Source organism: Belonocnema kinseyi, chromosome 2, assembly GCF_010883055.1.
Source record: "Belonocnema kinseyi isolate 2016_QV_RU_SX_M_011 chromosome 2, B_treatae_v1, whole genome shotgun sequence".
Classification (NCBI taxonomy): domain Eukaryota; kingdom Metazoa; phylum Arthropoda; class Insecta; order Hymenoptera; family Cynipidae; genus Belonocnema; species Belonocnema kinseyi.
The window spans coordinates 73,326,245-73,339,212 of record NC_046658.1 but is presented as its reverse complement, the minus strand read 5'-3'; the positions used below and the strand labels follow the sequence as shown (position 1 = coordinate 73,339,212).

General features: G+C 30.4%; 2 protein-coding genes across 2 annotated transcripts in view; one reads left to right on the top strand and one right to left on the bottom strand.

Annotated features, from left to right (window-relative positions):
- Positions 1 to 12,968, bottom strand: part of LOC117166834 (flotillin-2) — a 342,246-nt gene that overhangs the window by 71,119 nt on the left and 258,159 nt on the right. The window lies entirely within an intron of this gene.
- The window catches only part of LOC117166823 (glucose dehydrogenase [FAD, quinone]-like), a 15,986-nt gene continuing 9,347 nt past the window's right edge, over positions 6,330 to 12,968 (top strand). Inside the window, exons 1-2 of the mRNA XM_033351148.1 lie at positions 6,330 to 6,710; positions 6,819 to 7,888. Coding sequence (XP_033207039.1) covers positions 6,827 to 7,888 — 1,062 coding nt within the window. The 5' untranslated portion in view covers positions 6,330 to 6,710; positions 6,819 to 6,826. The remainder of the gene's footprint in view (positions 6,711 to 6,818; positions 7,889 to 12,968) is intronic.

Below are 12,968 nucleotides of genomic sequence, written 5' to 3'. Positions count from 1 at the left end.
ACCGCGATTTCGATGGAAGCGGGTGCAATTTTTCAGATTAGCACCCGCTCCCGGCGAAATCCTGCGGTTGTCCTTATGACAAATTTTTAATTATATATATATTAGGGTGGTCCAAAAATGCATGGCAAAATTTTTTTGCATGCTAGAGGGCAACGATCCCCCCATTTTATTCCAAATCCAAAAAAAGAAATACCCTAATTTTTTAATTTTTTATTTGAACAGGTGCCGGTTTTAACTTGAAGTTTCCCATATAAAATGCATGGGGAAAAATCACTTTTTTGAGTTTTTAGAATAATTTTTTAGGTTTTGACAAAATGTGACGGGAAAGTATGTGGGCCTGTAGAGAATTATTCAACGAAGAATTTCATCTATCTGACATATAGGTTTGACACCCCTAACACACCCACACGAGTACCTGAAAACTACCCTTAACCCCAAAAATGTCAATTCTTCATGAAATCGACCTTTTGAGCACTGTATTCTCGTCTTTTTTTACTTAAAATTAATAATATCGGTCTAGTGGAATATTTAATATTATTTGTTAATTAATTATTAATTATTTAAAAATGAAATTAGTTAAAATAATCCTTTTTTTCGAAAATTCGCCCCCTCCCCTAAAAATTATTACGATTAGTGTAGTGGAATATTTATTAACATTCGTTCATTAATTGTTTATAATTAAAACGAATGGAATTTATTCAAATAATTTTTTTCGAATTCAGTTTTCGATTAGGTTTATTAAAAAAAATATTTAATAAAAATTATTACTTGAATAAAACTGATTAACTAATTATTATTAAATTAATTATTAATCAGTATTAAATTATTACTGATAAATATTCCACTCGACCCACAGTAATAAATGTTATTAAAAAAAATTCGAAATGAAATTGTTCAAACAAATTTAATTTGTTTAAATAATTGAAAATGAAGTAACTAATGTTAATAAATATTCCACTGGACCAATAGTGATACTTTTGCGGGGAAAAACGAATATACAAAAAATAATTATTTTAACAAATTACATTTGTTTAAATAATTACAAATTAATAAATCAATATTATTAAATATTCCACTAGACTAATAGCAATAATTTTGAGGGGGGGGGGGGATAAATTTTCGAAAAAAAATATTCAAACAAATTTTATTTGTTTAAATAATTAATAATTAATTAACCAATGATAAGAAATATGCCAGTAGACCAATAGTAATAATTTTAAGTAAAAAAATAAGAGAATACAATGCTTAAAAGGTCGGTTTCATGAAGAATTGAGAGTTTTTGTTTTAAGGGTAGTTTTCAGGTACTCGTGAGGGTGTGTTAGAGTTTCCAACCCCATATGTCTGATATATGTCTGAATAATTCTCAACAGCCCCTCATACTTTCCCGTCACATTTTTTCAAACCCTAAAAAATTATTGCAAAAACTCAAAAAAGTGATTTTTCCCCATGCATTTTACATGGGAAACTTCAACTAAAACCCGGCACCTGTTAAAATTGAAAAATAAAAAAATAAAAATGACATCTATATCATATCTATATATCTTATAAAATTGTTTTATTCAAGGATGAAAATTTAAGTTCGATTACAAGGTCAGGAAATGCTTTCGTTATTACAGCAATAATCCTACTATGATGACGAATTCGTTTATTCTCTTGAAAACTTTCCAAATTATTTTCAGTTCTACTACATATTTCTTGAATTTACCCGTTTTTTTGTTCTTTTTATTTTCCAATCTTACCAAAGTGAAACATTTTACTGTAAAATCTTCTAAACTGTTTTTAGAAATTTTAGAAAAACCGTTTGTTATGTTTAATAACCTTTTCCTATTTTCTCTTATAGTTCATTGTTCAAAATAAAAAATTATTTAAAACTTTTACACGAATATAAGGGAAATTCTTTTTTATTTATTTTGTCAGGCCTTCTAAGCCTTCTGATTTCTAATAATTATTCAAATTTTTTCTGCATTTTTTATTTATTCTGCAAATACTTAAAAATTGTAAAGATCTTTCAGCTTCTTCTGTGACCATTTTTGAAATCTCCTAAAATCTTTTTAAATAATTTCCTAAAACTAATTTTTCGAAATAAAAAATTATTTTAGTTTTTCCTAGGAACCTGAAAAATATATTTCATTTTTGTGAAACTTTACCAAATTTAGAGAAGAACCTTACAAGTTTTAATTATTTTTGAATCGTTTCAAAACTTTTGAATCTCTCAAACTTACCCAAATTTTTTCTAAAATTATGTAATATGGCAAAATTTTTCATTAAAATCTTTAAAACCCTTTTTAAAAATTTCCTATGAATTTTAACAACTTTTTTTGACACGCTGACAAAATTCAGTTTATCTAAAAAATTTGTAAATCTTGAAAAATTAACGAAAAAAAACTGGTCTTAACGTCTTCCATATTATTTTAACCCACATTTTAATATCTTAGAAACTTAAAATTATTCTTTTAAAATAAAACCAAAATCATTTCTCCTCAGATCTTTCATAAATTATTAAAAAGCTTCTCTTTTATTCGGGGTCTTCGAGTTTATTTTTATAACCTGATTTTCATACCGGAGCGATAATTAATGGAAATGATTCGATAAAAAAAAAAGAAATAAAACTATTAGAAAAATCCACTGTCATTTTCACAATAATCATATAAATAAATCGTTTTCTTGATACATTTTTACGAGTTTGTAACGGCTCTGCATGACAAAAAACATCTAACAGTCAAAACAACTAGAACAAAATTACTGTTGTAAGCAAACACGATAAAGTATAAACTAACCAAAGTGCAGCCTATGTATTCTGTAAGTGTAGGTGAATGATTTTTTGGTTAAAATCATTTAAATAAAGTGAGACGATTTAGGAAATGAATACCGCCACGTTTTTGAAATTTATGGATAAAATTTTGGCGGTTAGCATAGACGCAGCCGTTTGACATCAAATATGTCAAATGAATATTTTCTTCAGATAAATTTTATCTTTCTCAGATATATTTTGTCTTTCGTCAGATAAACGTGCTGCAACGTTTTTATCCAATTTGAAGATAAAATTTATTCCTGTCTAGGTGATTCCTAACAAACATGCAGTTGCCGAGTGAGCGAAATGGGCGCGGTGGACAATGTAAGTTGAGAATCGTTTAATTCCATCACCCAGTTCCATCACCTCAAACTTTCCCGTTACTAGTGTGAAAAAGTAAGTTTTATCACACGGAATCATCATTGATCGTGGAACTGATCACTTTTCCTGTTTCGCACCAGGGTCCCAAAATCGCATTTCCCACGCGGGTTATGAAAGAAGATCTTTACTGAAATAATTGTAGGTATCATCCATAATTCCATATGATTTTCTCGAAAATAAATGACTTTTTCGATCCAAGTGTTTCCCCTGTGTTTAGCAACTCCACATCTCTGGAGTGAATTAACAGTTTTTACGTTGATTATTTAATTTTTCATCGCTATCTGAAGTCGAGCGGAACATCCTAAAAGAAGTGTTAACGCTTATTGTCAACTTTGGACTATATTTTCTTGTAACTGTGAGATTATTTGCCATTCAACGTTTTGAGTAATATTATGTGATAAGTTGTCCCGACGTAACCGGAACGTGTACGTCGTCCACTCCTGTTTTTTTTATCCTAGATGATAAGCAAGAACATTACGCGGAAGACGGCATAGTTGGAGATGAAGGTTTTACCTCTTGATATTTTTTTGGAGCTATTTGGTCATTACTATTTGTTTTATAATCTTGCTCTCGAGTGAACTCGGTTTTTCATCATAGCTACGGACTGCGTCAAGTGACTCATGAGATTGGGCAAAACACTTTTTTAATTTTTGATTTTTGATTATTGTTCACTAGCAAAAACTGTACATACAAAAAAAAACCATAATTTTTGAAAAACAAATAATTTTCAGCAGAAACACTTAAAAATAAAAAATTTCGCAATAAAAGCCTTGATTGATGGTTTTTAATTGAAAAGTTCAAAATTGATTAATTTAAATCGAAATAGTTTAAAATAAAAAGCAGTTTAAAATCGCAAGCGTAATCCGATTAAATGGGAAACTATGCGTCTTATCAGAAAAGGTTATTCTGAACTAAATTTGAAGGTCTTTTGGAGTTTAATTAACACACTTTATTTGCTAAGTCTTGTTTTTTGCATAGCTTGCCTGAAAACTGCATTTTTTTATTTTAAAGAAATCTTTCATAATTAGAACAAAAACTATACATCTTTTCAAAAATATTTACAAACAAATTTGCAGAACTTTTTGCGATGAACAATTTTACTTCTTACCATTTTTTCATATATCACATAGTTTTACTCGAAAATGAAATTTTGTACTTTCAATAACATTTTTTTTGTTTAAAATAGCCGATTTAATGATGATTTAATTTTGACATAAAAAAACTTAAGTTATTCGAATCACCTGAAATAAATAAATTTTACTGGCATACCTCGCATAACTGGAATAACTGCATATACAAATTTTTGACGTGTAAGATAAATGAAGTATAAATTTCCTTGAAGTTTATATATTTTAATTTGATAGTAGAGTAATAATTGCTTATTTGAATAAAAAATTATTCACACTTTTATTTGTACTTACAACTTTTTCATTTATTTTGAGTCCATGTACTCTTCCCTATATTTCATCTTCTACCTCGATTTGTTAAAGGTATATTTTCCATTTGAATATAAATTGAAAAATCGCCAATTGTCCATTAAATCACTTTCAAGGGCATTTGATACTTAGAAAATTATCGATTTTATCAATTTTAGGTTCCCCCTGCTTTTTTCAAGAATAATAAATATTTTGTACACTTTTTTTGTGGGTTAATTCCGAACCATTTTTATTTTTCTAAAAACGTGTGTGTATATTTCGTGGTTATGTGCGTTATAATTCTCCCGAGCGTTACCTCCAAACTACAAAATATTTTTGGCCGAAAACTTTAAACTTACAAATAAACATATTAACTAATGTCCTAGAACTAACCTTGTTTGTAGGCAATAAAAACAAGTTTATTTCATAAGTAATTTCCAAATTATCGGAATGGCAAAGATGAAAAACGACGTAACCGGGGACGTCCGCTGTGATATTTTATATCATCTCCGAATTCAGTTTTAAAAAATTTTCATTTTTGTGTAAAAAAAGCCGGGGGAACTGTACCCGATTGGTCACACGACAAAGTATCACGTGCCCTTAAGGGTATGTGACACAGCTAAATACCTACATTACCGACCTCACTTTATCAGTTCACTGAATGTTTTTTTGAACCTAAGATCTTTTTTTGTAAATAAAATATCGAGCTGAAACTTTGGAAAATGTATTAGAGTACAATAAAGTACGTTTAGGTAATGCATTTTGGAAGGAACTTCACTGAAAATTATTTCATCTTTTTTCTGAACCACGACATTTTTTGAACGTTCAAACTTTTTTTATACATAAAATATCGGTCTCAAACTTTGAAAAATGCAAGAGCCGAAACAAAACTACATTGAAGTACAAAGCTTAATAATAAAAGATGTAAAAAAAAATATTCCAACTATCAATCCCATCGGCATTAGCCGGTAACATTGTAAACGAAAATACGAACCCTCTAGAGCCTCTAGAGTCGAAGTTCAGAAAAAAGATGAAATAATTTTCAGAGAAGTTCCTATCAAAATGCAGTATCTAAACGTACTTTATTGCACTATAATACATTTTCCAAAGTTTCAGCTCGATATTTTATTTACAAAAAAAGTTCTTAGGTTCAAAAAAATATTCAGTGAACTGATAAAGTGAGGTCGGTAATATAGGCATTTAGCTGTGTTACATGCCCTTAAGCAAGCAAAAACTATTCAAATCAGGCTCGAAAACTTATCTCTGTCATGCAAGATGAATATACCATTTTTGAAGCTCAGCTGTGAATCAAATTATCATCTTGGATGTTCTTACCTGTAACATAAATAATACAAATGTGGTAAGAGATTTTTCTATTAAAACAATCGTTTCTCATAATTTAATAAATATAAATTGTTTTTTGCCTCATAAAGAATATGTATATATTTTGTTATTTTTCTTATTTAACTTACAGCTGGAATAATAACTTATTTAGCCTTACTGTAGTCATGATTTTCTTCTTGGAAAAGTCTTGATTTAAGAATGAAGTGACTATCGTACTAAAAAATTGACTTCCAGCAGAGATTTATTGCAGTTTAAACGATAATGAAAAAAAGATTGGCTCTCATGCTTAGTGTAGAAAGATAGAGTGGCGAAATATGCCAATTCGTGATATCGAGGCGGACCTTAGCTCACAACTTTTTTAACGACTCCCCCGATCGGTAAGGTTCATTTACGTTCTAACCGCCTCCGACGAAAGATTTGGCTCTGAAAGTGTTTCGAAGCAAACAAACCGACTCGGAGCAATCGTTTGTTAAATTCCAAATGTTGACTGTCTTTCGCGAACCAATATTAAGTTGATAAAATTGTGAATTTGGAAGATTTTTATTTCCAATTAAAATCTTTTAATTTGATATAGTTTGAAAATTTTTTGTTAATTAATCAAATGGAAGTGCATGTATTATCCGAGGGGTTGATCTTATGCAATATTTGATCTCTCGTCATGGAACAGCTTGTGTCCTGATATTATAGTGTAAAGATTCTAGTCAAAAAATGCAAATTGATTTTTTTTATCTATTGTAGGAAAAACAATCGTTCAGTGTGAAGTGCAAGTGTAAAAACAGGCGAGTTTTTATTTAGTTAGTTATATATAAAACCTTTATTTGACTAGAAAGCATCGTCAACATCCTCATTAAAATCAATTCTAACAAAAAATCGATTGTAAATTTTAGTGTCAGTCATGTCGTGGGTTCCACCGGACGTGTCACAGTTTTGCTCTATTCACTCCAAAGTTTCAACTTGTCAACCAACAACATACTTTTTCCTAGCGTTTGTGTCACGCTTACTAGGTTACTCTACAGATCACAATTATAATGTAGCAGGCCATATATCAAACAATTACCCGACAGGATATCATCATATTAAATACCCACCAAATATTCTCAATAATTTAGGCAGTGATACCCCTAACTATGGGTATGAATTCACAGAATTTTATCCAACGGAACCAAATCAGTTGAGTGGTGCAACTTATTACATTTCTCCTGGAATTTATCAAAAATACGGGACAAACCCTGTGACGAGGGACGTGCCTAAACCCATCTTAAATATTGCTCAACCCTACGATTCTGGATTTGAAGCTCCAGTATCTCCAAGAAACATTATCTACCAACCTTCGACGAAATCATTACAAGATTTAAGTGGGTACGTCGGTTCTGGTAACCGTAATCAAGTTTATTTTCCGCCCGAATCTGTCAGACATCCTTATACAGAAATACCTTCTAATAATAACAAATTGAAGCATGTACAGAATAAATTCGAGGGAGTTGTGCCCTTTTTACAAGGAGAGGAGACCTCACTCGTGCCTTCCCATTCCCTCAACTTTTTGCCTAATTATTTCGAATCTGTACGAATGCACCCAAAAACAAAAGGTTCGTACAGTGTAGGTGCTCATACAATTATCAATAATCACAATAGGATGGTCAGAGATGTAGGAGCTATACTTGACACTACCAGACTTACTCATTCTCCAAGTATATCTGATGCTGATAGCTTTTGGAGAAATAATGATCCAGGACCTGTGTTAAAAGTGCAACCAGAAAGTGATAATGTGGCAAATTTTTCGCCATTTTTTCCTTGGCCAAGTAGCAGTGATCACGAACATACACAAGGTCCTGCAGCTCCAGCCGTATTTCCAAAACCAACTGGGTTCGCAGCTAAGACGTACGATTTTATTATCGTTGGTGCTGGATCTGCTGGATGCGTTCTTGCTAATCGCTTGACGGAGGTTCATAAATGGCGGGTATGTTCTTCAATTTTAATTCTTGATGTTAAAATTTTACTGTGTTTGCTACTAAAAAAAGTTTAAAACGGAGTATGTACAAATATTGAATCCTACATATATTGTTATTTTTATAAAACGCTTTCTAAATTTCGTAAAAAAATATATTGTTTGATAAAAGTTATACTAAACTCAATCTAAATATAAAACATTCAACAAACGTACAGTTAATTAGTGTTTCTCAAAGTAACAGCTGTACATAACTGTTATTTCTATAGGCCTCAATTTCAAGGAAAATATTCAGTAATTATCTCTATTACGAAATAAGTTTTAAAAAAATGAAAAGAAAAGTGTCAAATAAGAATTCTTTCTCCATAGCAATTGCAATAGCTTATTGTGAAGCATAATTGTATTTCATGTGATAGGCGTGTAAAACTGAGTTTCTTTAGGCGAGGATGATGCTTGTAACAGAAGCAGTCGGTTTGATAACGGAGCTGAAGACGAGCTGAAGTCCTAGTTGGAGGTGAGCCACAGGCAATTCGAATTCTCCTTCTGCAAATATCACCATAGCCAAAAAATAGTATGTTGCATTACAAGGGATAAAACATAGGAAATCTATTGAAAATTCGAGTCGCGGAACCCGTAGATCCTACCTACCTACGTGTGAACTCTAGAGCTGAAAAAAGGTTTCAACCCTAGGGATGTAAACAAAGTGTTTCAGCCCGCTCTATACGTACCAAAATTTGAAGTTTCAATAGATGCGCTATGGAAAAATGCATAGCACGCCCCATTCAATATTTTTTTTATCTATACTCTAAATTACAGAAAACTGTAGTCATTTTGGAAATTATGGGTAATTTTATAAATTTCCGAAAATTTAAGATGTTCAAAAATGTCAGAAATTTACGGTAATTTATGTTTCTTCATCAGTAATTTATGGTATCTCATCACTTCGTCTTGGACCAATCGTGAGTAATTATTTGAAAAAATGAAAGTGTCTCATGTATCACTTTTTCTCTTTTTGCTTTAAAAATAAGGCCACCTCTAGGTTCATCCAAATTCATGGCGAACGTAGAACAAATATTTTCGGTGAGCCCAGGAAAACTGGAACGGGCGGCTATGTTAATTTAAATTTGTAAATCTTAGACCAAATGTTTTCGGTTTTTTTATCGTAATTAGACTTCAAGATCGACTCGTCCTCTAAGAAAACTACCTAAGTCGACTTAGGTTTTATGACGAAATTGCCAAAAAAACTTTTCAAACTGGGTTAATACAAAACAAAAAATACATTTTCTAAATTGTGCAAAAATTTAAAGAACCATATCCTTTTTTTTGTAAAAAGACATTTTGAAACGTTTTTTCGGCAATTTGGTGACAATTCTGAAGACCTAATAAATAATAATAAAGTTAAATAAAGGTATCAAAATGAAATTCATAAAAATACAAAGGAAGGATATTAGGAGAGAAATATGAAAGAAAGAAACCTTAAGAGAAAATCACATAACAAATAAGTTAATTTTTAGAATTACAATATCTGTATATTTAAATTCTAAAAATTACAAGCCCTGTAAATATCAAAATGGGATTTCCTTTAGTTTCTGAGAAATAATTAAGAACGTACGCCATGGCATAATGTGTCCAGCGCCCGAGAGTCTGAACTCTGAAGTACGTGCATACAATTATAATATTCTTCTATTGTTCGTCTATTGTTCACATGGTTTTTCACATCGTGTTCAACCTTTCATCGTACATTCGTAATAATTTCTCGAAAACTAAGGGAGACCCCATTTTTAAATTACAGGCCTTGTAAAGGACATTTTAAGCTACCTATATAAAAAAATGAAGAAAATGATTGTTTTTCTTCTTCAAAAATTCAGTTTAAAAATTAGATTTCGAAAAATCCAAGAAGTTTCTGAAATTTTTGCTTAAAAAACATGTTTTCAAAACTGCGTCCTATTGCGAGTGATTAAATAAAATATCTCCTAAGTTTTTAAAGGGTTTTTCTTTCAACACCTGAGAGAAAGGATACTAGAATTGCTTACAGTTAGAAATATGAAAAATTCAAAATTCTTGACTTCGTTTTATGTTTCAAATATAAGCTGCGTCATAGGCCGATGCGTGATCGTTTAATTTCATAACTAAGCGCATATATTTAAAAAATAGTTATTTCAGTAAAGTGCCAGAAATTTTTTTTATATATTATATCAGTGAAAATAATAGGAATTGTCATTTTATTCATTCTTGCTGTAAAGTAGCTTCAAAATGAGAACAAATAAAGTCATATTAACAGGACACTCTCTATTTTTTATTAAAATTAATTGTCTCTTTGCACATGACTCTAAAGAGTGTAATTAGAATGTTAGGAGGTCAATGTTTATACAAAGCTTTAAAAATGTGAAATTGCTTTAGTGAGGGGATATTTTGAAATACTTTAGCATTAGAATTCGCAAAAGAAAATCCTGTTTGTAAACTCTAAATTTAAACAAACATTCAAGAATGTGAAAGCATATTATATACACTTTTTTGAGGTTCTTATTTTATAGGGAGCTAATAACAATATTTATAAAATATTATAAAGCTTCTATTACATAAAGAGCCAAATGCAAATAGAAATATTCTTTGTCGTAAATCACAGTCAGATTTTTTTATACAAGCTCGGGCATTTATTATCCTTAAAACTGTAATAAGCACTTCGCTCGTAAAGGACATAAGTGTATTATTCCTAGCGAAAGTTTTTTCTATGGTCCATAAATTATTTATTAGCTCTAATACTTGTTCAGCGATATATTACCTTCAATATAAAATTTGTTGAACAATATTGATAATCTGAATATTGTGCACACTATGCTAATATTATATGCTTATTTTCAAGCTACCTAATATACTTCAAGGAAAAAAGTTAATTTTATAGTTTATGGAATTCAATTTCATATGATATTTTGTTTTAAGTACACGGGAAAAAATTTCTTGAGGCGAAGGAGTGAATCTATAACATATTAAATTCAAAGAAAAAAGTCATCTTAGATTAGGTACAACATTTAGTTAGCTTGAGTTAAACATTTAATTACTTTTTATAAAATGTTCTCGTTATATCAGTAATTTTGACCTAGTTGCTAAGTTCGAGAATTTATTATTTTCAACACATTGTGTATTACACAGAAACTCTATTCAATATTAAAATTCGCACGCTATTTAAGTGGTGAAAATCTTTTAAATATCTACAGAAAATCTGAACTGTGACTGCTCCCAAATGGACTGTCGCCAGTTTATTTCGATGGTGCTACAATGCACCCGTGCTCTCCCGATAATTCTTTCAGACACCTATTCTCAATATCTCTTATACAGCTATACTTATTATATGTAGCGACTATATAATATCCCTGGTATATGGAAATGGTCAAAGATATTAATTTTCGCTGATCCAGAGATCTTTGTAAATTCCTTCATTCGTTTTCAGAGCTAAATGTTTAGCTGTAATAAGGAATAATATCCCCGTCACAGCTAATTTTTTATCGTGTATCTTAGTAAAATGTTTCATTCCGTGATGTTACAGCCTGACTAATGTGATGCTGTCTTCTGCGATGAGACGCATTTTAACGAGGGTTCTGACAGATCAAGAAATTTCCCTACAAATTAGTCGGTTTTAAAAAGATATTAAAAATCATTTCACTGCGTTTTAAAAATATCCCAATAACCTACTTGATTGTTAATTGTCGAGAACATTTTGAATTTGTGTCCAAATGAAAAATATCATTAGTATAATTCGTAAAACTTGTTGACATTTCCTCAAAATCAAGATTTAAACTTACCGATCTCTTGAAAACAATAATTTTGAAAATGATCTAACTTTTTAAATTTTGTTCTAAGGGACCTGCTGTGCCGAAACGTAAAGATATTTTAAAAACTAGAGAACGAAAATTTGATCGATTACATTACCCTCTGATGAATGAGAATGTAAAAACGTATTTTTTTATTAATATTATATTGAAAAACATACCTACGTCTCATATTCCGTTCTATTTTACTACATATTTTTATTTTTTATAAAGAGGACCGCCTGCATAACGTAATTATCAAGCGCGAAGCTCGAGTATCAAAGACACTCGATGCAATCGTCAAAGACGCAGGTGCTTGGAGAATCGTATTTAAAAACAAATTAAAAAACAGTTTCAGTTACAATATGTGACTGTAGTCTCTCAGGTGTTTAAATCACAGTTTCCGGTTCAAGTTACAATATTTATGATTTCCATTTTTATCACTATTAGTTTTTTTGCAAATCAACATATATTAATTTATTTACATATTCGATAAAGTAGAGACAATGCGTGATCCATCCAGCCTAAGATCAGATTGAAAATACAATTATTCAGCCTTCGCTGATTTTGTAATAAAAACGGTTATAGCGACTCGCCGCGATTGACGGTATCTAACTTTTTCTTACAGGAGAGGAAATATTTGTTTGAACAGAATTTTTAAATTGTGAGACAATTTATGAAGTCAAGCTTTTTTACTTTCTCGGTTGATATTATTATTTAAAAAATAGAAAAAGTTTATTATTTGACTCATATGATCATATTCGCATTTAAAAATTTTTTATCGTCGCATTCACTTCCTTAGTGTTTATCAATATTGTTTGTCGATGATGGTTTGACGATTGTGAGGACTGTACTCCATGCATTCAAAATGATAGTTTTCTTTGATCAAATATATTATGTAATTGTGTGGGTAGCTCAATATTGAACCTAAATTTAATTAAATAGAAAGTTTCAGTGCGGAATAAGGTAAATTTTTAATATTCAAAGTTGCATTCGGTTTTGGCAAAAAATGAAAACGTGGGATGGCGGAAGTATTCTCCATGACACATAATAATATAATCATTTTCAAAATTGAATTTTTGGTCAATAAATTACGTGAGATGGCCACGAATATAAGTATTCCAAAAATACTTATATAACCACGCTTGAGCGTCCATAAATTTCCAAAGTATGTATAATATATACCAATTTGTATACAACTCTATACAGAAATAACAGATCTACAAATTTAATGAAAAACTTACAATTAACAAAATGAATCGTAAATCGTTTACTAAAAATAATAA